This window comes from Tiliqua scincoides, chromosome 2 (genome assembly GCF_035046505.1).
Source record: "Tiliqua scincoides isolate rTilSci1 chromosome 2, rTilSci1.hap2, whole genome shotgun sequence".
Classification (NCBI taxonomy): Eukaryota; Metazoa; Chordata; class Lepidosauria; order Squamata; family Scincidae; genus Tiliqua; species Tiliqua scincoides.
Genome location: NC_089822.1, coordinates 258,029,666 through 258,055,132, shown reverse-complemented (window position 1 = coordinate 258,055,132; position 25,467 = coordinate 258,029,666). Strand labels below are relative to the sequence as shown.

The 25,467-nt window shown below is 46.0% G+C and overlaps 1 protein-coding gene across 1 annotated transcript; it reads right to left on the bottom strand.

Moving 5' to 3' along the window:
• Positions 1-3,081: 3,081 nt before the first annotated feature.
• Positions 3,082-22,854, bottom strand: LOC136639094 (tripartite motif-containing protein 10-like). The gene is made up of 7 exons (XM_066613119.1): positions 22,456-22,854; positions 19,109-19,204; positions 17,841-18,071; positions 17,494-17,516; positions 14,261-14,379; positions 13,903-13,935; positions 3,082-3,593 (listed from the first exon to the last, which is right to left on the bottom strand). The coding sequence occupies exons 1-7, from the start codon at positions 22,852-22,854 to the stop codon at positions 3,082-3,084; spliced, it is 1,413 nt and encodes a 470-aa protein (XP_066469216.1).
• Positions 22,855-25,467: the final 2,613 nt, after the last annotated feature.

Genomic DNA, 25,467 nt, shown 5'->3' with positions numbered 1-25,467 from the left:
CTACTAGGTGGGTTGCGAGCCAATTTCAGGTGGGTCCCCATTCATTTCAGTATTTTATTTTTAATATATTAGACTTGATGCTCCCATGGTATGTTACTGCATTTGGGGAAATGTGACAGATCTGTACTTTTAACAAGCTACTATGTATATTCTGTTAACAACGGGCCTTACTCCTGGGTAAGTGTGGATAGGATCGCAGCCTAGGATTGTTAAAATGTTTCCTGCTTGATGACGTCACTTCTGGTCATGACATCACTTCCGGTGGGTCGTGACAGATTCTCATTCTGAAAAGTGGGTCCCGGTGCTAAATGTGTGAGAACCATTGCGGTGCGGGGCTTGGACCAAAGGACCAATACCTTGTCCTGCTATTCCATTTTGCTATCTTATTTTGCTAAGTTTTGTCTTTATTTCTTTGCATATATACAGAACAATATATTTACGACATCTGTATTGTGTTAACTTCACCCCTGCCTTGCAATGTGGTTCTTTGGGCTGTTGCACCAGACCGGACTCACTCCCTGTTATATATCAGGAGGAGGGCAGGAGGTCTGGTCTAGAGGGTAGAGCCTCCATTTGCCTGAAGATTAACATCCACAAGGTCGCCAGTTCGAGGCCACCGGCACCGTGCGACCTTGAAGCAGCTGGCAAGCTGCAGCTGAGCTGTTCCATCTGCTCGGAGCGTGGGAGGATGGAGGCCAGAATGTTAAACCAGATCGGAGCGTAACATCTTGTATGTAGTGGTTCTTGAAAGAAAGAACCTTCTTTCAATTTGTAAAAATCCCTGCGTGGATTTAATAAGCCTGCCTATGTAAACCGCCTTGAATAAAGTCTTGAATAAAGACCAAGAAAGGCGGTATATAAATACTGTATATTATTATTATTATTATTATCTGTTGGATAATCTTTATACAGCAGGCCCTCCTTATCCGCAGGTTCGACCTCCACAAATCTGAGCGACTGCGAATCCTGAGCCTGCCCCTCAAATCCAGGGCCTCAAGTAGAATGTTTTCTGCTGACAGAAACACTGAACACTGTTCTGACCAACTAGCTCTATAGGAAGGAATCCTTCCACAAATCTATACTGCCTAGGAAGAAATCATTCACATTTGTCTGCTTTGTGACTCAGAGGTTTGACTGAATACACAAGGTAGGACCTCACAAGAGACAGCCTTTGGAAAGGCTATCAGAAGTCTTCTGGATCTATCCAGGGAGCATCTAGCCAGCCAGTCTGCAGTGGCCAAATAGAGTCTTCTGGAAAACTCACCAATAGGCAACAGCTTGAGACAACAGCTCATCCTTGCTGCAATCAGTGAGTTGCACCAGGCATAATCTGTAGGGAGCCATTCAAAATGTGACATACTCTCTGGCTGGCTCCCTTTCATTGCACAGAATGGAGCTTACTTCTGAGAAAACAAGTGGGGTTGTCCTAGGTTTAGCCCCCTGGTTGTCTTGCCTTTTCCTTCCTCCCCCTGGTGTCTAGCCAAGTGACCTCTGCACCAAGGAGCACATCTGAACTCTCTCCCTTTTCTGTAATAAAACCTCCAGGTGCATTTCTACCTTGGGCTGCTTGAAACAGGCAGGGACAATATGGACAACACTGGGGTTGTGACTCTGTGTCTTCCTGCACATAAATGTTGACAAAATGTCCTTTACAAAGATAGTATTTTTCACAGTCCCACCCCCCACGCAAAGGAATTATGGAATAGCCAGCCTGGCACTTTTCTTCACCACATGCAGAGAAGGTAAAAGGGAAAAGCAGTAATTCCATTCCAGTGATAGGGTAGTGTGTGGGTATGACAGAAGTTACAACCTCACAAAGTGTACATAGGTGTCAGTGACAATGCCTTACAAATCAGGCAAAAATACAAGCAGAAGGGAAAGGGACTTGGGGACAATATCAATTCCCAAACTGCAGGCCTTAGAGGTGTTGCAAGGAATAATCTAGGGTGGGTGGAAAGTTGTCAGGCAGGTGCATCTCAAGTGGAGAGGATGATCCTCAAGTTGTAGACAGCAACTGCCAGATGTATCATGATGAAAGAGGTCATGTTTGCTTACATCTGTTATGAGAGATAGGGTGCAATCCTAACCCACTTTCCAGCACTGGAATAGCTGTGCCAGTGGGGCATGTGCTGCATCCTGCAGTTGGAGTGCAGTCATGGAGACCTCCTCAAGGTATGGCAATGTTTGTTCCCTTACCTCGAAGTTGCATTACCCTTATATTGGTGCTGGAAAGTAGGTTAGGATTGTGCCCTTAGATTAACCATGGCAGTCAGAGGGGCAAATGCACTGGGCCCAAGTGACTGCAGCATCAAAAACTAAGGATTAAAACTGAAAAACTAAAACTCAAATAAATGGGGTTTGTTTTTCAGTTTTAATCCTTAGTTTTTAGCTTCAAATGTGGTTTTGGTTTTTAGTTTTTAGCTTGGTTTTCAATCTTTAAGCACTTAGTTTTTAGAGCGAGTTTTTTAGTCTTTAAGGTTGTGTTTTCATTTTAATTTTCAGTTTTCAACTTAGTTTAGGTAAAAAAAAGCTAGACCATGGCACCCAATGGCACCCATGGCACCAAAAAAACCCGTTTATAGTTCAATATGGATTCCACCCATGAAAGCCTTAGCAAAAAATTGTGGGCAAAAAATTTAGAAAATGGATAATTTGCTAAAAATGTCACACCAGTGTCCCTGAACAGTAACAATAAATGAATAAAGCTTTGTTTATTTTGCATCTTCACAGGGATAGAAAAAGAGAGATTGAAAACAGGAATGGTGGAAACTAGAGGAGGAGACCTTGTGGCTAATGAGATGGCCCATTTATCAAATTCTGCCTTTGAGTAGAATACATCCTGGTAAGATTTATGGCTCTTATACATTATGGTTTCTTGCAGAAATAAGCTGCAGGGGAAATGAGGCATGCTGGATTACAAAAGGCTCCATTTACACTTTTTTCAATGGCAGAGAACAGAAGACTGTAGTGGCTTTTGTAGTAAAGGTGGTTCTTGACAGCTAAATGTTTCTTCTCATTATGAATTATTCAGGTCTAGAGAGGAAAACCATGACGACCTGAGAAGGAGATCATATGACTGCCTCAGTGACAGAGTTGGAGGTGGGCTTTTCCACGGACATAAAAGAAAGGAAAGAAGGTTTCTTCTGAGATTTCTGAGTACAGGTAGAGCAGGCCTGCTGTATCTGCATCATAAAAGGCCACCTGTCTTCCAGCACAGTTCAGAGTCACTCGAATCTTCTTGAGCTTCCCACTCAGAGACAGAGGAGGGCAGTCTAGGGGGATGGAGGCCTTGTGCTTACCTCCCCACAGCCCAACAGTCCATACCCCTTCTGCAGGAGTTGAGTAATAAAGGTCCTTTCTCCTCACAGACTGTCTAGCCACCCCCACGGTCCATATTTCCTCTGTTCCCACCATGACCTCCCAGAAATGTCTGCCTGCTGTAAATCCCTCACGTCCCAGCACAACAGAACCTACATCAAATCTCTTCAGATTGTCCTGTACATTTTGTGCACTTTCCCCCCATTTCACACTTTTACAATCCTCAGACAGGATGAGATGTGGATTAGCTGTGTCTGGATCCAGAGTTACATTTGCTGTAGATGAGGAAAGAAAAAAATGAACAGAATCAGTGGGAGACTGACCAACTTGATTAGCCAAGAGATACATCATTGAAAATTCATCCCCTCCCAATCAATGAGACTGCTTTCAGGCTTGGGGTGTTCCTCTATTCCTTCCATACTGTCCCTGCATTTGAACAGGGAACTTGCCTGGAATCTCAACAAAAACAGAAAGAGGGCTGTCAAACAACACACCATCATCACAGTGACTCATGTTTTACTCATTGATTTCGAATAGCTACCGTATTTTTCGCTCCATAAGACGCACTTTTTCCCCCAAAAAAAGTGGCGGGAAAAGTGTGTGCGTCTTATGGAGCGAATACTGCGGCACATGGCGCGGCGAGGAGACCGGAGACGGTAGGAAGCCGGGCGGAGGAGCCGCCGGCCAGCAGAGTTGGGGGCACTTCGACTTTGGCGGGGACAGACGTCCTGGGCACGTCTACTTGGAAGTAAGCCCCGTTCTCGTCAGCAGGGCTTACTCCCGGGTAAGCGCGGCTGGGATCACGGCGGAGTGGCCTCCCTCAGCCGCTGCTGGGGAGGAAGCGGCTCCAGGCAGCGCTCAGGGTCCTCTCTGGCGCCTCCGGCTGCAGCCCTGCTCACACTGTCCCGGGAGCACCTTTCTTCCGAGACCCGCCGGCGCGGACTGGGCTCTCAGTCGGGCACCTCTCCGGGCCGGACTTGTTGCAGAGCGCGAGGGCGGGGCTGTGCTCAGAGGAAGGTGCACGCTTCCTAGGAAGGTGCGGGCGGGGCTGTGCTCAGAGGAAGGTGTGCGCGGGGCTGTGCTCAGAGGAAGGAAAGCGCTTCCTTCCCTGGGAGCTGCGTGGAGCTGGCAGGCGAGCCGCGAACTTCCTGCCCTGCTTCGGCTGCTGGTGCGGCTGGTGGGGTGGAAAGCCACTTCCAGGACCGGCCTCGCTGGCATCAGAACAGGCGGGCCTCTCGCTGCGCTGCGCTCGTTGCCTGTGCGCTTTCTGGTTCAAATTTCCCTCGCTTGCGCCCTCCCACTCGCACTCCACACACCCAGTTTGCGACGTGTGTGTGTGGGGGAGGGGTGGCCCGCCCCCTCCCCCTCCCCCGCCCCCTCCCCTACTGTCCTGGGATCCCTCGTTCTCCCGTGTAGAGCCCTTCTGGCGCTCGGGGGGGGGGCCATAGCCTAAAAGCTCGAGCCTGTGCACAGCTACTCAGAAGTAAGTCCCCTTGTGTGAAACGGGACCTACTCCCTGGTGTAGGATTGCAGCCTGACAGCCCAATCCTCAGCAGGTCTACTCAAAAGGAAGTCCCATTATGTTCAGTGGGGCTTCCTCCCAGGAAAGTGTGCATGCGATTGTAGCCGGAGGTTGCAATCCTATTCACGCTGACCTGGGAGTAAGTCCCATTGACTATAATGGGACTTATGCCTGAGCTGATAGGCATAATATTGGACTGAATCCGTTACGTATTTTGTAGCTGGACCCTAGCAGTGTTGACAGTGACATTCCTAAACTGTGGGGGGGGGGGGGATAAACAGTGTGACACTGTTGGGGGGGATAAACTAGGTGGGGGGATAAACAGTGTGACACTGCATTTCTTGGTGTGGCATCAAGTCTGTGGATCACACAGACTTTAATAATAACTGTAGAGCCGAAGATCTGGAGCCTTCTCTGTTGTTCAATGGTCCCCATCCACAGGCGAACCTGTGGTGTCATTCTAAGCACAGGAGCTGGTTGGCAAGGCTGCAATCCTGTGCACGCTTTCCTGAGAGTAAGCCCCATTGAAGTTGGGCTTCTGACAAGCAGAGGATTGTGCTCAAAGGCTTCAGGGATCTCTGGGGAACTGACTTGCGAGTAGACACTGCTTGGGATCCGACTGAGAGCCGAAGCAGCTGACAGAAGGAAACTGTGAAAAAAAGCCTACTCGGGAGAAAGGGGGAGAGTCGGTGAAATTAGTGGCAGGTCTTTGTCCAGCCTGTTGTCAGACCTAAGCACTATTACTCCAAAGTAAACCCTCTCCCAAATTCAATAAACTTTACTCCCCCCCCCTCAAAAGGGTGCACAAAAGGGGGAGCCGAAGACAATGGGCCAGTCCCAAGAACCCACTGAGAAGTGGATGTTCCTGGGAGTGTCCTACACCTGCAGGAGCCCAGGCACACATCAGAACAGCACAAGTCTATGTATGTCTACTCAGAAGTAAGCTCCGTTGTGTTTAATGGGCTTTACTCCTAGGAAAGTTGTGTATAGAACTGCAGCAAAAAAGTTAAAGCAAATGGTTAGTGCTCAATGGTAAACACTGAAGAAATGATATTGACAGTTCCTTCATTTCTTGCAGAAAAATACTACAGTACCTCATTCTATCAGTGCAAGGATGATAAAGCAGAAAAGGCTAGCATATAAAATTCCTTTTAAACTAGTATTGGCAACCTTCAGTCTCGAAGGACTATGGTATCGCGCTCTGAAAGGTGGTTCTGGCACAGCGTCTAGTGTGGCTGAAAAGGCCAATCCGGGAGTGACAATCCCTTCCACACTGGGAGCAAGTGCAGTCTGTCCCTGGTCTGTCTCCCTGGCTATGGGCCTTCCTTCTTTGCCTCTTAGCCTCAGACTGTTGGCAAAGTGTCTCTTCAAACTGGGAAAGGCCATGCTGCACAGCCTGCCTCCAAGCGGGCCGCTCAGAGGCCAGGGTTTCCCACTTGTTGAGGTCCATCCCTAAGGCCTTCAGATCCCTCTTGCAGATGTCCTTGTATCGCAGCTGTGGTCTACCTGTAGGGCGCTTTCCTTGCACGAGTTCTCCATAGAGGAGATCCTTTGGGATCCGGCCATCATCCATTCTCACGACATGACCAAGCCAACGCAAGCGTCTCTGTTTCAGCAGTGAATACATGCTAGGGATTCCAGCACGTTCCAGGACTGTGTTGTTTGGAACTTTGTCCTGCCAGGTGATGCCGAGGATGCGTCGGAGGCAGCGCATGTGGAAAGCGCTCAGTTTCCTCTCCTGTTGTGAGCGAAGAGTCCATGACTCGCTGCAGTACAGAAGTGTACTCAGGACGAAAGCTCTGTAGACCTGGATCTTGGTATGTTCCGTCAGCTTCTTGTTGGACCAGACTCTCTTTGTGAGTCTGGAAAACGTGGTAGCTGCTTTACCGATGCGCTTGTTTAGCTCGGTATCGAGAGAATGAGTGTCGGAGATCGTTGAGCCAAGGTACACAAAGTCATGGACAACCTCCAGTTCATGCTCAGAGATTGTAATGCAGGGAGGTGAGTCCACATCCTGAACCATGACCTGTGTTTTCTTCAGGCTGATTGTCAGTCCAAAATCTTGGCAGGCCTTGCTAAAACGATCCATGAGCTGCTGGAGATCTTTGGCAGAGTGGGTAGTGACAGCTGCATCGTCGGCAAAGAGGAAGTCACGCAGACATTTCAGCTGGACTTTGGATTTTGCTCTCAGTCTGGAGAGGTTGAAGAGCTTTCTGTCTGATCTGGTCCAGAGATAGATGCCTTCTGTTGCAGTTCCAAAGGCCTGCTTCAGCAGGAGAGCGAAGAAAATCCCAAACAAGGTTGGTGCAAGAACACAGCCCTGCTTCACTCCGCTTCGGATGTCAAAAGGGTCTGATGTGGAGCCATCAAAGACAACAGTGCCCTTCATGTCCTTGTGGAAAGATCTGATGATGCTGAGGAGCCTGGGTGGACATCCAATCTTGGGGAGAATCTTGAAGAGGCCGTCTCTGCTGACCAGGTCGAAAGCCTTTGTGAGATCTATGAAGGCTATAAAGAGTGGCTGTCGTTGTTCCCTGCATTTCTCCTGCAGTTGTTTAAGGGAGAATACCATATCAGTGGTGGACCTGTTGGCTCGGAATCCACACTGCGATTCTGGATAGACGCTCTCTGCAAGTACCTGGAGCCTCTTTAGTACAACTCGGGCAAACAGCTTTCCTACAACGCTAAGGAGAGAGATGCCGCGGTAGTTGTTGCAGTCACCCCTGTCACCTTTGTTCTTGTACAGCATGATGATGTTTGCATCCCTCATGTCTTGAGGTACTCCACCTTCTCTCCAGCAGAGACAGAGGATTTCATGCAGCTCAGTGACGATGATCTCTTTGCAGCATTTTAGGACTTCAGCAGGGATGCTGTCTTTTCCAGGTGCCTTGCCAAAGGCAAGGGAGTCCAGGGCCACGTGAAGTTCTTCTAGGGTTGGTTCACTGTCAAGCTCTTCCAGCACAGGCAGGCACTCAATGTTGTTCAGTGCTTCTTCGGTGACTACATTTTCTCTGGAATATAGCTCAGAGTAGTGCTGCACCCAGCGTTCCATCTGCTGCGCCCGATCCTGGATGACCTCGCCTGTGGCAGACTTCAGAGAGGCAATTTTCTTCTGTGTTGGACCTAGGGCCTGCTTGATACCATCATACATCCCCTTGATGTTGCCCGTGTCATACATCATACATCATACATCCCCTTGATGTTGCCCGTGTCAGCACGTGTCAGCCCGTGTCAGCACCGTGTCAATCCCTGTAAAAGAGCCATTGTTCATCCTCGGCGACTTCAATGCTAGAGTTGGTGCTGATAACAGTTCATGGCCCACTTGCTTAGGTCAGTTTGGCACTGGGAGGATGAACGAAAATGGCCAACGCCTGCTAGAGTTTTGCTGTCATCACGGTCTCTGTGTCAGCAACACGTTCTTCAACACAAAGCCCCAACATAGAGTCTCTTGGAGACATCCAAGATCAAAGCACTGGCACCAGCTCGACCTGATCCTCACCAGACGCTCCAGCCTTCCCAGCATCAAGATCACACGCAGTTATCATGGTGCTGCCTGCGACACTGACCACTCCCTGGTGTGCAGCAGAGTGAAACTGCAAACAAAGCGACTGTATCACACGAAAAAGGAAGGAAGACCTTGCATTGATACCAGCAAGACCCGGGATCAGAGAAAAGTGGAGGAATTTGCACAAGCGCTTGAGGAATCTCTTCCAGGCCCGGCCAACGCAAACGCATCCAACAGATGGGAACATTTCAAGAATACCGTTTACAACACCGCCTTGTCCATATTTGGCAAGAAGACCAACAAGGCGGCAGACTGGTTTGAAGCCCACTCTGAGGAGTTGACACCAGTCATTGAGGAAAAGAGGAGAGCTCAAGCAGCATACAAGGCCTGTCCCAGTGAGCGCAACCTGCAGGTCCTCCGAACTGCTCGCAGCAAAGTCCTTTTAAACTAGAGGTAGTAAAATATGCTAAGGAGCATGGAAACAGAGCAGCGGAGAGACATTTTGGGCCTCCTCCAACTGAAAAAATGATTAGAGAGTGGAGGAAACAGGAGGATCAGCTGCAAAAAGCAGATAAAAGTACCGGTAAGCACACTTTCCGTGGGCATGCTGCAAAGTGGCCACAGTTGGAGGTGGACATGAAAGAATGGATCATACGTCAATGGAATAATGGCTTCTCTGTCTCGACAAAAATGATCATATTTGAAGCAAAACGCATTTCTATAGAGAAAGGCATTCAGGATTTTACAGGATCACCATCATGGTGCTACAGATTTATGAGGCGATGTGGTCTTGCTATGCGGACCAAAACTAGAATTGCACAAAAAATGCCAAAAGAATATGAATCTAAGATTCTGTCCTTTCATAAATTTGTTATTGATGCTAGGAAGAAAAATGGCTTTGAAATTGGCCAGATTGGGAATATGGATGAAGTCCCGCTAACCTTTGATGTGCCATCTAATAGGACTGTAGATCTGAAGGGTGCCAAAACCATCACTGTGAAAACTTCAGGGCATGAGAAGACCCATTACACAGCTGTGTTGTCCTGCTGTGCAGATGGCACCAAATTGCCACCCATGTTGATTTTCAAAAGGAAAACATTTCCAAAAGAAGTGATTCCGCGAGGAGTTGTTGTACATGTACATGAGAAAGGATGGATGGATGAAAATGGAATGAGAATATGGGTTGAAAAGTTGTGGTCCAAACGTCCTGGAGGACTTCTGAAAAAACGTGCCTTATTAGTGCTTGACCAGTTTAGAGCACATATTAGCGAACCAACAAAAAAATGCTTCAAAGAAGTGAAGACTCATTTAGCTGTAATTCCCGGAGGTCTTACCAGCCAGTTGCAACCTCTTGATGTTTCCATCAACAAGCCATTTAAGGTCTTAATGAGAGAAGAGTGGAACAAATGGATGGCTGCTGGTAATCATGATCTGACATCTACTGAACGAATGAAGAGGCCCACCATCACTCAAGTTTGTGAATGGGTGAAAATATCATGGGACTCAGTAAAGGAGGAGATCATTGTACAGTCATTGAAAAAATGTGGCATTAGCAATGCCTTAGATGGAAGTGAAGACTGTATCTTATATGAAGACAGCGAAGAAAGTGATGTCAGTGATTGTGAGCAAATGAGCTTCATGAATTCTGACTCTAGCGATGATGAGTTCTTGGGGTTTCCAGAAAACTAGAGTACTCAAACCTAGAGTACTCTCTCCATTTGTTAATGACAGTGATAATGGTTCTTAATGCCACTGTTGACTGCTGTTCACTTTACATGGTTCAAATGTTATTCTGTTATAATTTATTAAATATTTTATTACACTATTTGGTTCAGAATATTTTTTTTCCTGTTTTCCTCCTCTAAAAACTAGGTGCGTCTTATAGTCAGGTGCGTCTTATGGCGTGAAAAATACGGTATATCCTACTTTTCCTGTCCTTCAAGACAACTTAAAAGCAACAGAACACTTATTGTGCTCTTTTGTTTCAGAAAACTGGGTGAACAGAAGCAGGAGGGGATTCACACTCCATTGACACCCACCTGTGATCTGACCAGTCCAGACTTCCAAGCACAGTTTGAGTGCCACTACTCTGGTTAGTGAAAAACAGCCACCTGGTTATATATGTAGCAATAGGAAAACAGTGAATGAAGGGGGCTGGTTTTTACCAGATTCCTTGGAGACTAGATCAGGACACATCGTCTCCATTTTGTCTGTTAATGCAGACTAGCGGTATAAACAGAAGTTCCCTGTACAAGTTGATCATGAATAGGGTCATTAAGCTTGTTTTAAACCTTCTGAGGGTCTGTGATTGAAGCCAGCATTGCTGCTTGAAGCATGGTGTCAGAAGAGACAGAATCCTGAACTGCTTTGAGTTGCCCAACAGAGCAGAATACATACTTCTCTTTTATAATATTATAAAACATACATATTATAATAAACAAATAGAATGAGTTTACATTCTGCAAATAATGCAGCTCCTCCTGGATGTCCAGGTGTCGCCTGTAGCCAGGAGTGCCTTTGCCCAGCTTCGGCTGGTGCGCCAGCTGCGGCCGTACCTGTCTCGGGCAGATCTGGCCACGGTGGTCCATGCCATAGTGACATCAAGATTAGATTACTGTAACAGGCTCTACGTGGGGCTGCCCCTGAAGACGGTCTGGAAGCTACAGTTAGTGCAGAACACAGCGGCTCGGGTAGTTGCTGGAGGTTGGCTGTTTGACTCTGTCAAGCCGCTACTCCAGCAACTGCACTAGCTGCCCATTCGTTTCTGGGCTGAATTCAAAGTGCTGGTTATGAGCTTTAAAGCCCTAAATGGCTTGGGACCAGTATATTTGAGAGACCGCCTTCTTCCATATAGTTCGGTCCGTTCTCTAAGGTCATCAGAAGGGGCCCTGTTGGTTGTGCCATCATTGAGAGTGGTGAAGGGAATGGCTGCCAGAAACAGGGCCTTTTCGGTGGTGGCACCTGCACTATGGAATTCCCTCCCCTTTGAAGAGGAGGACAGCTTCCTCATTCTTAATGTTCTGGCGGGGCCTGAAGACTTTTTTATTCAGGAAAGCCTTCGAGGCCTCATAAGGGCTGTTTTATAAATTATGTCTTTTTACTGCATGCTTTTAATCTGCTATGTATTTTATCTTGTTTTAATTGTTTTTAATTGTTTTGCAGTTTTAATGTTTATTTGTATTTTAGTTTGTTTGTATTTTAAATTGATTGTTAGCCGCCTTGGGTGCCCTTCCGGGAGAAAGGCGGAATAGAAACTAACTAACTAAACTAAAACTAACTAACTAACTAAAACTAACTAAAACTAACTAAAACTAACTAAAACTAACTAACTAACTAACTAACTAACTAACTAACTAACTAACTAACTAGTTGGAAAAGGCAAACCTAATTTTGCCCAGCCATGGAGGATTTGGAAAGAGGAATTCAGTTTCCATGTGGACATTGTAATGACAGACAAAGGAAGCTCAGAAGATAAAAAAAAATTTTATTTGATTGGAGAAAGGGGGAGATAAACAATACTTTCTTTAGATATTTCCCAAACACAGCACACCCTCTGCAATAATGGCTTCTTATGAGGCCCAGTGTAGCCCACAAAAGAGTGAAATTGTGGAAAGATCTAACCTGAATATTACGTCTTTACCCAAGATCAAACAATAAGGGAAGCCACTGAAGAGTAATTTAAGGCTGCAATTCTAGCCACACTTATCTAGGAGTAAGCCCCACTGACTATAATGAGTCTTACTTCTGAGTAGGTATGTAAGGCTTAGGCTGTAAGCTATAATTCCAATAAGCTATAATTTTGGAATGTGTAACGACTTACTGATAAGGGATGGAATAGTAGGTGGAATCCAAAATTCTCCAGGGCAAGAGAGATTGCAGAGAGAAGCTGATCTGACTCTAGAAAAACCTTTGGACTTTTGCAAGGCAGAGTTGAGCCCTCCAAGGACAGGATTAGTACGCTATAAACCAGTTGTTCCAAACTCCAGGTAAGGGAGTTGGGAACCAGGTAAGTGTTTGCATGGGTGGGGAGGGGGGCAGTGACAACGCCGCAGGGATCACAGTGCTGCTACTTCCAAGGGGCTTTCTTACTTACCTGGGAGAAGCACTGGCCTCCTACAGGGCCCTTACGACGGAATGCCCTGCTTCCGGTTCCCATGGTATGACACAACCCACTAGTATGGGAACCACTGTTAAACTACTGCACACACTCGGTCACAAGCCGATCCCACAGATAAGTCGAGGGCAGGTTTTGAACCAACAATCATGGAATTTTCTATGACCCTCAGATAAGTCGGGGGTTAAACTTAGGGGGGTGTCTGACTATAGTTTTGTCTGATTTTACTTGAGGCCAGATCCTGAAAAATAACCTACCACTAATTGTTACCTAAGAACTGTAGTCTCTAATTTATTAAGAACATAGTAAAAGATCATAAGATACATTTTCATTCTTTTTAAATTCTGGTCTTCATCACCTTTTTGTAAGCACTATCACAGTAAGTGCACTATAAACAACATACCAGTAAAACATTGGTTCCCAACCTGGTATTCACGTACTCCCAGGGATACTCAACAAGACCTTTAGGGGTACTTGAAAAAGAATGGAATAAGGGTAGAAAAAGGCAGGTCATGCTCCAGAATGCCTTGTAAGACAGGAATGCCTTGCAAGGACCAGCAAGGCAGGAAGGGAGGCAGCTAGTTGGCTGTGAAAGCCCCACCAACAGCTAGTTTTTGGTCATCAATTCATGTATGAAACAGTGATTGAAAACCAGCACAGTAAAAAAGCTGAAACATAATATGGAAAGTGATCAGTCATCCAGAATTTCTCGGCACACTTCAGGTGCAAAACAGTGCAAAGGCACAGTCTTCTGTTCTTCAAACAGATAAAAAGAGAAAGCACTGTGATAAATACATGAAGTCTGGGCTTTCATATAGAGGAGAGGAGGGCTTGTATTATTAATTACAAACATTATGCTAATAGGAAGGGTACAATTTATGGAAATGGGCTGCCAAGGGATATGCAAGTGAAAAAGGTTGGGAACCCCTGCAGGAGAACCATGAATCAAATCCACCTTTAAGGTGTCTGGTGTGTTAAGCCAGAAGCTCTATGTACAACATACAACCCATAACACATAACTGGGAGTGTGCAATTCAATTCACAGCACAGAGATGCAGCTGCATAGATTTGCAATCCTTTTTACTCAGAAGTAGACCCACTGCTTTCCATGGGTGTTATTCTTAAGTAAGGGTGCATTGAATTGTAGCCTGCTTCAGATGGAAAGGAGGATTTGCATCCTGGTGTTTCAAAAAAACAGACCTGCTTTGCAAGCATTTGCAAAGCAGAACCAGGCTGCAGCAGCAGGAGAATAAAAGGTTAACAAATTGCTTCTAAGGCGATCTGCCTGCCTGCAGCTTGAGAAACCAAACCATTGACCCGGAGATAAGGCAAAGTGATAATTGGAGCTTGATTACTTGGCTAAAATTTCATGGACTATAGGCAAGTATCGGTAAGTCATCAAGTTGACCTGATTTGTGGCCTTAATTGAGCCCTAAAATTTACCTTTCTGCATGGGACATCCAGATACCACAGTGTCTGCAAGAGCAAAAGAACAGATATTATGTACCACTCTACTGTGTCTATAACAAATCTCACAACTGAACGATGAGTTCACAACATTCTAGTCTCTTTTTCCAAGGTAATAATTGAGAAGCTGAAGCAAATCTTGTACAAAAATATTGCAACAACTCTAGTCTTATTACACATAAATCATTCACACTTGCATATTATTTTTTACTTGCAATTTTTTATTAAATAATAATTTAAATAATTAAAAATATACATATATAGGGCTGGTCAGACAGAGCAAGAATAATCAAAAGCGGTTCATAATAACATGTTTGCAGCCATTCTTCCTTACCTTTGAATTGCTTTGTGACACCATCCAGAAAAGGGCTTAGATCACAGACATCCCAGAACCTCCACTTCAGCTCCAGAGGAAAAGCCTTGGGATTCTCAAATTCCTTTCTCATCTCACACCTGATGAACAGAAACCATTTTATTTCACCATCCATCCACTCCAAAATTTGAATGGAGCAAAAGAACAGAATTAAGAAGGTGGAAAGAGCAGGGCTATACAGGGGAAACATACTTAAACTACAGTATGACCTAAAAGGCCAAAAACATGCTTCAGCAGAAAGAAGCAAACTGCCTTGGGTGCCCTTCGCAGACAAAGGCGGAATACAAATCTAATAAATAAATAAAATAAAGACAGAGAAAGAGAGAGAGAGGCAGGGAACCTGGCTGTATCAGGTGGAAGACTGATCCAGCCCAGGCAGCATGTGATCTATGGTGACTCTGAGGTAAGCCCCATTGAGTCTAATATGATTTACTCATAAAAAAGTGCACACTATTTTGATTTTTTTAAAACCCCAAAAGAACTATATTATACATTTGCTTTAACATTCAATTTCCCAAGTTTTCTATCATTTCCTAGCTGTCTTTCTCAGTTACTGCATCTCTCCCTGCTCTCGGGGAAAGCATGGATCCAAATGGGATCAATTCAGTAGGAAAAGTTCCTTGGGAGTACTCATTTCTAGCACCCAACTCACCTCTGCATCCCACAAAGAAATGAAGGTTTTGAAAGTAGTGCCTGCAGTGTTAACAGGAACATAAGAACAGCCCCACTGGATCAGGCCATAGGCCCATCTAGTCCAGCTTCCTGTATCTCACAGCGGCCCACCAAATGCCCCAGGGAGCACACCACATAACAAGAGACCTCATCCTGGTGCCCTCCCTTGTATCTGACATAGCCCAAATCAGGAGGTTGCACATACACATCATGGCTTGTAACCCATGATGGATTTTTCCTCCAGAAACTTGTCCAATCCCCTTTTAAAGGCATCCAGGCCAGATGCCATCACCACATCCAAGGACATCCACAAACCGACCACACCCTGAGTAAAGCAATATTTTCTTTTGTGTCCTAACTCTCCCAACACTCAATTTTAGTGGATGTCCCCTAGTTCTGGTGTTCTGTGAAAGTGTAAAGAGCATCTCTCTATCCACTTTATCCTTCCCATGCATAATTTTGCATGTCTCAATTATTTCCCCCCTCAGGCGTCTCTTTTCTAGGCTGAAGAGGCCCAAACGCCATAGCCTTTCCTCATAAGGAAGGTGCCCCAGCCCAGTAATAATCTTAGTCACTCTCTTTTGCACCTTTTCCATTTCCACTATGTTCTTTTTGAGATGTGGTGACCAGAACTGGACACAATACTCCAGGTGTGGCCTTAGCATCGATTTGTACAACAGCATTATAATATTAGCTGTTTTGTTCTCAATACCTTTTCTAATGATCCCAAGCATAGAATTGGCCTTCTTCACTGCCGCCGCACATTGGGTTGACACTTTCATCGACCTGTCCACCACCACCACCCCAAGATCTCTCTCCTGATCTGTCACAGACAGCTCAGAACCCATTAGCCTATATGTGAAGTTTTGATTTTTTGCCCCAATGTCAAAAGAACATTTCTATCAAAAGAAATAATTAAGGGGGAGCCAGCCCTGTTCCACTAAGTGAATTTTCTCTGTAGTCTGCCTGTAATAACCCCCCACCCCCAAAAGAATCAGTGAGATTTCCAGCCCTCCCCAGTGCCCACTTTAAAGTTCTTCTATTTCCCGAATTGGCCTTTTCAGCCACACTAGACGATGTTCCAAAACCACCTTTCAGAGCGCGATACCATAGTCTCTCGAGACTGAAGGCTGCCAACAACTGTATTTCAAGCATATCAATATAAAGACCCTCCTGGCTTTACAAGTGCAAAGTAGAAAACATTCCCCTTACCAGCTCAAGCCTCTTTTTTGTCCTTTTTACTGGGGGGGAGGCTGCCTTCTGGAGCATTTGTTGTGTTCCATCAGATCGGGACCTTTCTAGTGTCCTCACATTCCCCTTTGCCTGACCTAATCACAAACCAAGGCATGTCTGCCTACTCACAAGAAAACGCAACCATGTGGCTTACTTTCGCTTTCCATAGGGCTCAATATACTCGCAGCTGAGAGGGCGGGACTTCCTTCTTGGGTGTTTTTTGGGGGCTGCATTCATTGGATCAGGACCATTTTGGTGTCCTTGGATTCCTTTCAGCCTGCCCTTTCTGACACACTAAGGCAAGTTCCCCTACTTGCGCGTAAACACGCAACAGGGCTTGGTTCCACTTTCCATAGGGCTCCATGCATTTTTTGTTTTCCAGTTTTTTGGCCATAACTTTTTAAGGAAAGGAGCTATTTCCCTCTGGTTTTTTGCAATACGGTCTGCCAGAAATTCTGCATCCAACAGTATATAGCATGATGGGGTTGCTCCTAAAACTGCAATTTTAGCACATTATATCCCCAGTGCGCATCACCGCCCCACACCCACCACACCCCCCTAGCGACGCCACTTATTCCATGACATTTGTCCATGAAGTGCACCTCCTGTGCCTCTCTCTGCATCTAGCTGGGGAGGAGGGCAAAGGGGTTTGTCCTTGACACTAGTAGTATTGGCAACCTTCAGTCTCGAAAGACTATGGTATCGCGCTCTGAAAGGTGGTTCTGGCACAGCGTCTAGTGTGGCTGAAAAGGCCAATCCGGGAGTGACAATCCTTTCCACACCGGGAGCAAGTGCAGTCTGTCCCTGGTCTGTCTCCCTGGCTATGGGCCTTCCTTCTTTGCCTCTTAGCCTTGACACATTGAGCTGAAAAAGGAGTGATATCCTCCAAGGCTCAGAGTGAGACCAGGGAGATCCCCAGTCATCTTCCTAGGCCTGGAGAAGGTTGAGGATGATCTCTCCATTCTTTCACAGGACTTGGAGAGACTCATAAAGGAATGAGACATTTTTTATTTCAGATCCTCTGAGAGTTGGCAAATGTCCCTCTGCTTCCTCCAAGTACATGTGTGGGTCACTGCATCTTTTGTGAATACAGTGCATCCTCAGCACTAATAGTAGGGAAAAGAAGACAATGCTCTGGAAGGGAAACCTGGTGTGTGGATCACAGAGTTTTAATCTGTGAAATGCTGGAGAGTAGGGAGAAGCACATTTTCTGCTCAGGAGCCTGGAAGGCCATAGCCGTCACCTGCTATTCCTAGCAACATGCAGCATGAAATGAGGGATCCACTTACCTCTGTAAGGTGTCTCCAATATCCTAGAAGGGAAAGACAAAAGGAGTACTGTAACTTCAGTAAACCCAGATAAAAGGAGGGTAAGAAAGGGCACCTCTTTTACACCCCAGTTTGGGGTCTTAGAACAACAGGTCTTAGAAGGGAAGTCAGTCACTAAAAAGTTATCATGTTAACAGATTCAATCAACATGGGAATCTCCAGGCCACAGTAAAATGAACACACTTCCTTATTCCTCTTGGTCGGTCCTCACGACCAAAAACCAAGTCCCTTCTGGGGGGTTAAGGACACAGAGACCAGTTTGTTTCCTTCCCCTGGAGAGGAACCTGGGCCACCTGCCACCATCTCACCTGCAGAAGCTCCCTTGCTGGCTGCTGAAGCTTCTCTTCCATTTGTTGGATGATACTTTCAAGGGAGACAAGTTCCTCTGAGAGCTTGTCTATGTGCTCGTCTCTTCTTGTTGAAATCTCTTCCTCTACTTCTTCCATCTGGGCCAGGAGAAGCTTTTTTTGTACTTCCAGAAATGCATGTAGTTGACTGAACAGAGCTAGTGTCTTTTCCCTCTCTGTTTTGGTTTGTTGCTGCAACAGATAGATGAAAAGAGGAGACAAGGACATCAGTATCAAGAACAGAGAGATTCAGTTTTCAGATAAGATATGAGAAAGGAAAGAAGGAAGCAGGAGTGGCCTAACCCCCTTCGATGCCCATGTGGTCAGGCACTGCCTCTCCTACAATGCACAACCATGCACATACATTTGTTTCCCTGCTGTCATTGCTCCAATTATCAGCCCCATCAATACCCCTGCCAACCACTTACCTTCTCCTTCTCCTTCCTAGTCCTGTCACCACTGTTCCCTTTTCCTCCACTTCCTCCTCCTTGTTCCCTTCCCACTCCAAAAAGCAGAAAAGGGTGAGGAGGTAAGGGAGAGAGTGCAGAGAGGAGTAGAGATTGGTGACCCATAGCCACTCCTTCTCTCAATTCCTCTCTCTCTCTATGTTTTGCAACAGCAGGCAGGGAGGAGGAAAAAAATGGAGACATAGACAGCAGCTGCTTCATCATCACACTTCTGCCACCACCAGTTTCCTGAAAACTCACAGAGACTCTCTGCAGCTCACAGAGAACTACAGTGGACCATATGCCCTGGGCTCAAAAAATGTTACAGGGTGGGGAAAGAGTGGTCATTTGAGACCCAGAGAGTTGGGATGCTGAACATCCATACTATTAGAGTTGAGTCACAGCCGATCTCGGTTATCGTCCTTCTTAAATTGGAATCATTTCAAGTTCCAGCCCTGCCCCTCCCACATCCACAAAGCTCCTCCTACCCATTCAGGCTCTATTTTTTTCCTTGCCCCCTAATTTCCCTTGTTACAGCACTGGGCTGCTCCCCTTATGTGATGCCGAGAACTCAAGAATTCACCAAGGCTCACGTGAACTAGGAAGTGCACTTTGACCTTTTGGAAGATATTACATCAAACTCAAGCAAGAAAAGGCTGACCAAATCCCACCTTTAGAATGGCCTTTCATGAAGAACCAGCCATTTGAACTCCATTGCATTTACTTTCACCTTTTACAGATATGGGTCCTAGTAGTTGTTCATCAGGTAATAGTGACACTTACAAGCAGGTCTCTGCTTTCCTTTTCTGTGGTTTCTTTATTTGATCGAATATCTTCTCTCTTCTTTTTCAGAAGCCTCAGGTACCTAGGGAATTGTAACTGTAAGAAAAAGGAAAGTAAGGTTCCTCTCAAAATTCTCCTTATGGAAGGAGAATCTTCCAGTTATCTGGGGAATGGTAACTGTAACAAACAGAAAAGTTCCTTTTTTCCCCTTGGGAGGGATACTATACAAAGCAGGGACAGCTTTAAGCCATTTCTGCAAAACGTTGCATACATGCAACAGGGATCAAATGTGTATATCTGTGGGCCAGGCAGAAATAGATTAAGCCAATTGGGCCAACTGCTCTGAACTGGGCACTGTGCTAAGCCCCTCCCCCTATGTTAAGGTAATCTAATCTTCTCAAACACACACAACACTTTGCAATGGACACCCCACACCACACTGCGGACTTTATAAAGAACAGCATGTTGAGCATCTGGTGGATGCAGAGAGCTTACTCCCCCTGCCCAAGGTCGCACAGCCTGGCACAGTTCCCGGGGAGTATGTGTGTAGCAGCTGTGGCTAAAAACTTGTGCCGGCGATGAGGAAACACACAGGACAGACAGCAGGTTCCTTCACCAAGCTTGTATTTACAGGTACTTTGCATTCCAGAACAGGCAGTAAGCCTGGGTCCCTTGCAGGGAACCAGAGCCACCCACTCTCACAATGTGAGGCGCACAGGGACAAAGTGCTCCATGTCCAGCCATCCAACAACCCCCATTTGACCGGTGGTGGCTGCTTTGGTTTTATAACATGGCTGGCCAATGGGTGCCTGTTTGAGGGCAGGCTTGGGCTAATTGGCCCCACCCATTTTCAGCTGGTCTGTAGTCACTCAGCAGGCAATCACTTTGCACCTGCTGAGTGACTCAGCACCTTCTTTGTTCTTTTGTAACAGGCTTTAACTGCTTCTGCTGGGCCTTGAAAAAACCTCCTGTGTTGAAATCCTGTGTATGTATGTATGTATGTATTGGCAACCTTCAGTCTCGAAAGACTATGGTATCGCGCTCTGAAAGGTGGTTCTGGCACAGCGTCTAGTGTGGCTGAAAAGGCCAATCCGGGAGTGACAATCCCTTCCACACCGGGAGCAAGTGCAGTCTGTCCCTGGTCTGTCTCCCTGGCTATGGGCCTTACTGGCTGGGGACTGCCCAGCTTAAGGCGGGCGGTAGCTGCCCAATGAGATGCAATGATCTCTCCCACCGTCGGAAGCAGCCCCTGGCGTCATGCTCTACGCCAATCGAGCAAAGACTTATAACCGGTAAACTGCTGCTTCCCGTGTTGTGCCGACGCCGTATGGCGAAGTTGGAGTGTCCTCTCCAGTGCGCGAAGCCTGGGTAAAGAAGGTATGGAGGATAGGCTGTTACCCATGCAGCAAATCCCCCCTCTCCACGTCGCTGGAATGGTCCAATGGAAAGGCAGAAGCCAATACGGTTTGTTCCAGCGGCGTCGCAGGAGTTGCCAGAACGTGACTGTGTTCAGCCATGAACTGCCTAAGGGACTCCGGCTCCTGATTTTGCCTCGAGGTTGACTCCTGAAGCCTTTTCCAGAACTGGATGTAGCCACAAGGCAGTGGAGGTTTGAGGTCAGAGTTTCCTTCTCTTAGATGAGCTGCCTCGAAATCCTGTGTACTGCTCCAATAATTCCCTTCAAAGAGATTGGGCACAAGCCTTGACATAGCAAGGGTTTTTAAATTTTTAATTCAATTCTTTTCTGAATTCTTAAGTCTTAAGTTTCTGAATTCTTAAGTTTATATTTTGAATTTTTAAACTCTATATACTGTAATATGTTAAAGAACAGTATAAAAATCTATTCCTCTGAAGTCAAAAAGACAAATATGTAAATACACACACCCCATGTGGTTTTTTTTAGGAATTTGTGGTTCATGTAAATATGAGTAAAAAACTAAGGGACAACAGAAGAAAATATTTAGGTGGCAGTAAGAAGCAGACTATAGCCAAGGAAAAGAAGACCAAAATAATTTTGATTTATATCTCTAAGATTCTACAGACCTTGGCTGTGAACCTGACTTCTCTCAGTGTCACAGGTGTGCCTTATGGCATGTTGGTGACACTCAGCGCCAATGCTTGGATTGGGCCCTTGGGCATCCTATCCAACTTTCCAGTGCCAATGCAGCCCTTAGGTAAGCGAACAAACGTTCCCTTACCTTAACGATTTTTAACCAGTGTGCTGTCATACATTGATGTGCTGCAGATGGTCTGCAGGTTGGCAACTGAACTTTGGGGGAGAGGCTTTTATTATTAGGGGCATTGGGGGATGTGAGCCCTCCACCAGCATTGCAGACTGCCTTGTCAATTGTAAAAAAAAAGGACGGTGTGCCTTGACAATTTTAGCGCCTTGTCAGTGTGCCATGAGATGAAAAAGGCTGACAATGGCTGCCTTATCTTGAGGAGGTCTTCATGACTGCCCCTAAATCACTGGATGCAGCACATGCCTTATTGCTTCATCAGTGCTGGAAAGATGGATAGGATTGGGCCCTGAATGGGCTTATGAGAATCAGCAAAGCCTACCATTATAACTTCCTGAGGTGGGGAAGGAGAGGACTACCCTTTGCACTTCCCTTGCTTTCACATCCAACACCAGGTGAACTGCTTCTAGACATACACTCACACTCACACTCGCACTTGCACTTGATTGCAAATTGGGAAAAGTTTGATCTATTTAACCAAAGGTTTTGGCATCAGAAAAATCATCAAGAGGGGGCTATCTTGCTTAGGTTAGAGCAGGGGTGTCCAAAGTTTTTGGCAGGAGGCCACATCTTCTTTCTGACACTGTGTTGGGGGCTGGGGAAAAAAGAATTAATTTACATTTAAAATTTGAATAAATTTACATAAGTTTACATAGATGAATATATTAAAGATGAACTTATATGAATGAATGAAGGTCTTGTAATAGCTCAAGGCCTATAAAAGGCCTTACACAAAGCAAGGCTGGCCTTTCCTTTGCTGCCGCTACTGCATCACTGATGTGAAACAGCAAGCAATGGAGGAAGCCCTCATCCCACAGCTCACTCGAGAGGTCAAACAATTGCCCTCACACTGACAGCAGTTGCGTCAGGCCAGTGTGGGTTCCAACAAATATCTGGAGGGCCAGAAGCTCATTGGAGACTTGGGGCTCCCTGAGGGCCGCATTGAGAGGCCTCGAGGGCTGCAAGTGGCCCCCGGGCCGGGGTTTGGGCACCCCTGGGTTAGAGAATAACTAGCATCAGCCCAGGAGGAAGCTGGACATACCTCAAGGAAATTCACACTCCACAGAACATTATAAACTTCTATTGTAAAGACTCAAATGATCCTACCTTGTATTCCTCAGCAGCCTCTTCCAGGAGAAGGATAGTATGTGATCGATGTTCCGGGGATCGCTCACAAAATAGGCACACAAATTTCTTATCCTCTTTGCAGAAGAGGTGGAGTTTTTCCATATGTTTCACACATAAATCCCCTTTTCCTGGATTTAGTAACAGAAGTTTGATTTTTTCTACTATATTTGCCAGTGAAAAGTTTGGTCGGAAATTCCCTTTCTTGATTTTGGCTTTGCAGAGGGGACACTCCAAGTCCCCCAGATCTTCCCATATCTCACAATAGTTGGTGATGCAGCCCCTGCAGAAGTTGTGGCCACAGTCCAGAGTCACTGGGTCTCTCAGGAACTCCGTGCAGATGGGGCACTCAAGTTCCTCTTCCACTGAGGCTGATGCCATGATGGGTGGAACCCCTACTACTTTGGCAGGGCCTATGGCCTGATCCAGTGGGGCTGTTCTTATGTTCTTATGGCAGAAGAGCAGGTCAGAAGACCTGAAACAGAACAACAGGATGTGAATGGGCAACAGAGAAGAAAGAAATGCCTCTTGGGGAAAAACTATTTCACAATCTCTCCTTTGCCAAAGCTCTGTGATTTCTCCAAGATGGTGCCATTACAAAGTCATCCTAAGTCTCCAGTGATCTCAACTCAAGAAGAAGCCAAAATCTATTCCAGCCATTTTCAACTACTGTGCTGTGGGACACTGGTGTGCCGCAGATGGTCTGCAGGTGAGCCGCGGGAGTTTGAGGGAGGACCATTTGTTAGTAGGGTCACTGGAAGATGTGAGCCCCTGCTGTCAGTGTGGTGTGCCTTGTCAATGGTCATAAAACCGATGGTGTGTGCCATGAGATGAAAAAGGTTGAAAATCACTGATCTAATCAATGTTGTCTCTGAAACGTGTGCCCACTCTGAGAAGCACACATAACAATATTGTAATGTTTTCATTCATTTGATTGATCATTTTGATTTTTATGATCCTACGCTGTTTTTCTAAATTTTAAATGTAGAGCCGTATAGAATTATCGCAGCCTCTTATCTGAGAGGTGAGTAGTTCAGGGGCAATACCAGTCACATACCTAGTATATTTGAGACCCAGAGCAGATAATTAAAAAAAACAACAACTAGATCAGACAAAATTATTTTACAATACTTTTTAAGGACTTGTTCAGGAGTGAGAGATGGAGCTGCTTGTCAGCCTGTGTGGGAGAACTGGAGGCCAGAAGTGAGACCAAACCAGGAAGATCCATTCTGAAATGTTGTTGGTTCTTGAAAAAGAGAACCTCTATGATTGTAAGAATCCCCTTGAGGGATTTAGAAATGCCTGCCTATGTAAACCGCCTTGAATAAAGTCAGAGGAGTAATCCGATGACCAGAAAGGCGGTATATAAATACCTAGTTGTTGTTGTTGTTTTCAATGCAGCTTTCAATGTGGTTTACTTCCAGGAGTAAGTGTGGGGAGGATTGCAGCCTTAGGGCCCAATCCTATCCTATTTTCTAGTGCCAGCACAGCCGTACCAATGGGGCATGCACTGCATCCTGTGGTGGGGAGGCAGACACAAAGGCCTCCTCAAGGTATGGAAACATTTGTTACCTTACCTCGCGGCTACATTGCGGCTGCAATGATGCTGAAAAGTTGGATAGGATCGGGCCCACATTTGCCAACAAAAATGTTAATATGGAAAACCAGTATTTTTGATACAGCAAATGGCTGGCAGATGCATCTGCATATTTATTCAGATGATGCATATTTACTCTCGTTGTATCCAGTGGGGCTTAATCCAGATCATGTACATTGCATTGTAACATCAGGGTGCCATTTTACAGGCCAAGGACTATCTTACAGCCCAAAAACGTTATCTGCAATACTGCTTATGGATTTCTCTGACCATTTCTCTTATAGGGCGAGAGGAGTACCAATGAGGTGGGCCTGGACTAAAAAACAACTCTTTGACCTAAAATCACCTTAGCAAAAGCATACTTTTGGTACACAAGGGACCCCTTGCTTTCCTGTATCCATTTAGGTTAGTAAGTTTGATAGTTGAGTACTAATGGAAGGAACAAGACTGCTAAACAAGATGCAGAAGGGGACATAAGGGGGAGGAGCAGGTGAGTTAATATCTCTGCCAGACACCAAGTACAGGAGAGGATAGTCACTTCCATGCAGGGCTCATGGGGGGGAGGAGGTAATTTGTACCTCAGCCCAGGGTCAAAAGGGGGGCTCGAGTCAAAGAAGAGCTGTCTGTGACAGATCAGGAGAGAGATCTTGGGGTGGTGGTGGACAGGTCGATGAAAGTGTCGACGCAATGTGCGGCGGCAGTGAAGAAGGCCAATTCTGTGCTTGGGATCATTAGGAAAGGTATTGAGAACAAAACGGCTAATATTAAAATGCCGTTGTACAAATCGATGCTAAGGCCACACCTGGAGTATTGTGCCCAGTTCTGGTTGCCACATCTCAAAAAAGACATAGTGGAAATGGAAAAGGTGCAAAAGAGAGCGACTAAGATGATTACGGGGCTGGGGCACCTTCCTTATGAGGAAAGGCTACGGCGTTTGGGCCTCTTCAGCCTAGAAAAGAGACGCTTGAGGGGGGACATGATTGAGACATACAAAATTATGCAGGGGATGGACAGAGTGGATAGGGAGATGCTCTTTACACTCTCACATAATAACAGAACCAGGGGACATCCACTAAAATTGAGTGTTGGGCGGGTTAGGACAGACAAAAGAAAATATTTCTTTACTCAGCGTGTGGTCGGTCTGTGGAACTCCATGCCACAGGATGTGGTGCTGGCGTCTAGCCTAGACGCCTTTAAAAGGGGATTGGACAAGTTTCTGGAGGAAAAATCCATTACGGGTACAAGCCATGATGTGTATGTGCAACCTCCTGATTTTAGAAATGGGCTATGTCAGATGCAAGGGAGGGCACCAGGATGCAGGTCTCTTCCCTGGCATCTTTTTAGATTGTGAGCTCTTTTGGGACAGGGAGCCATTTAGTTATTTGATTTTTCTCTGT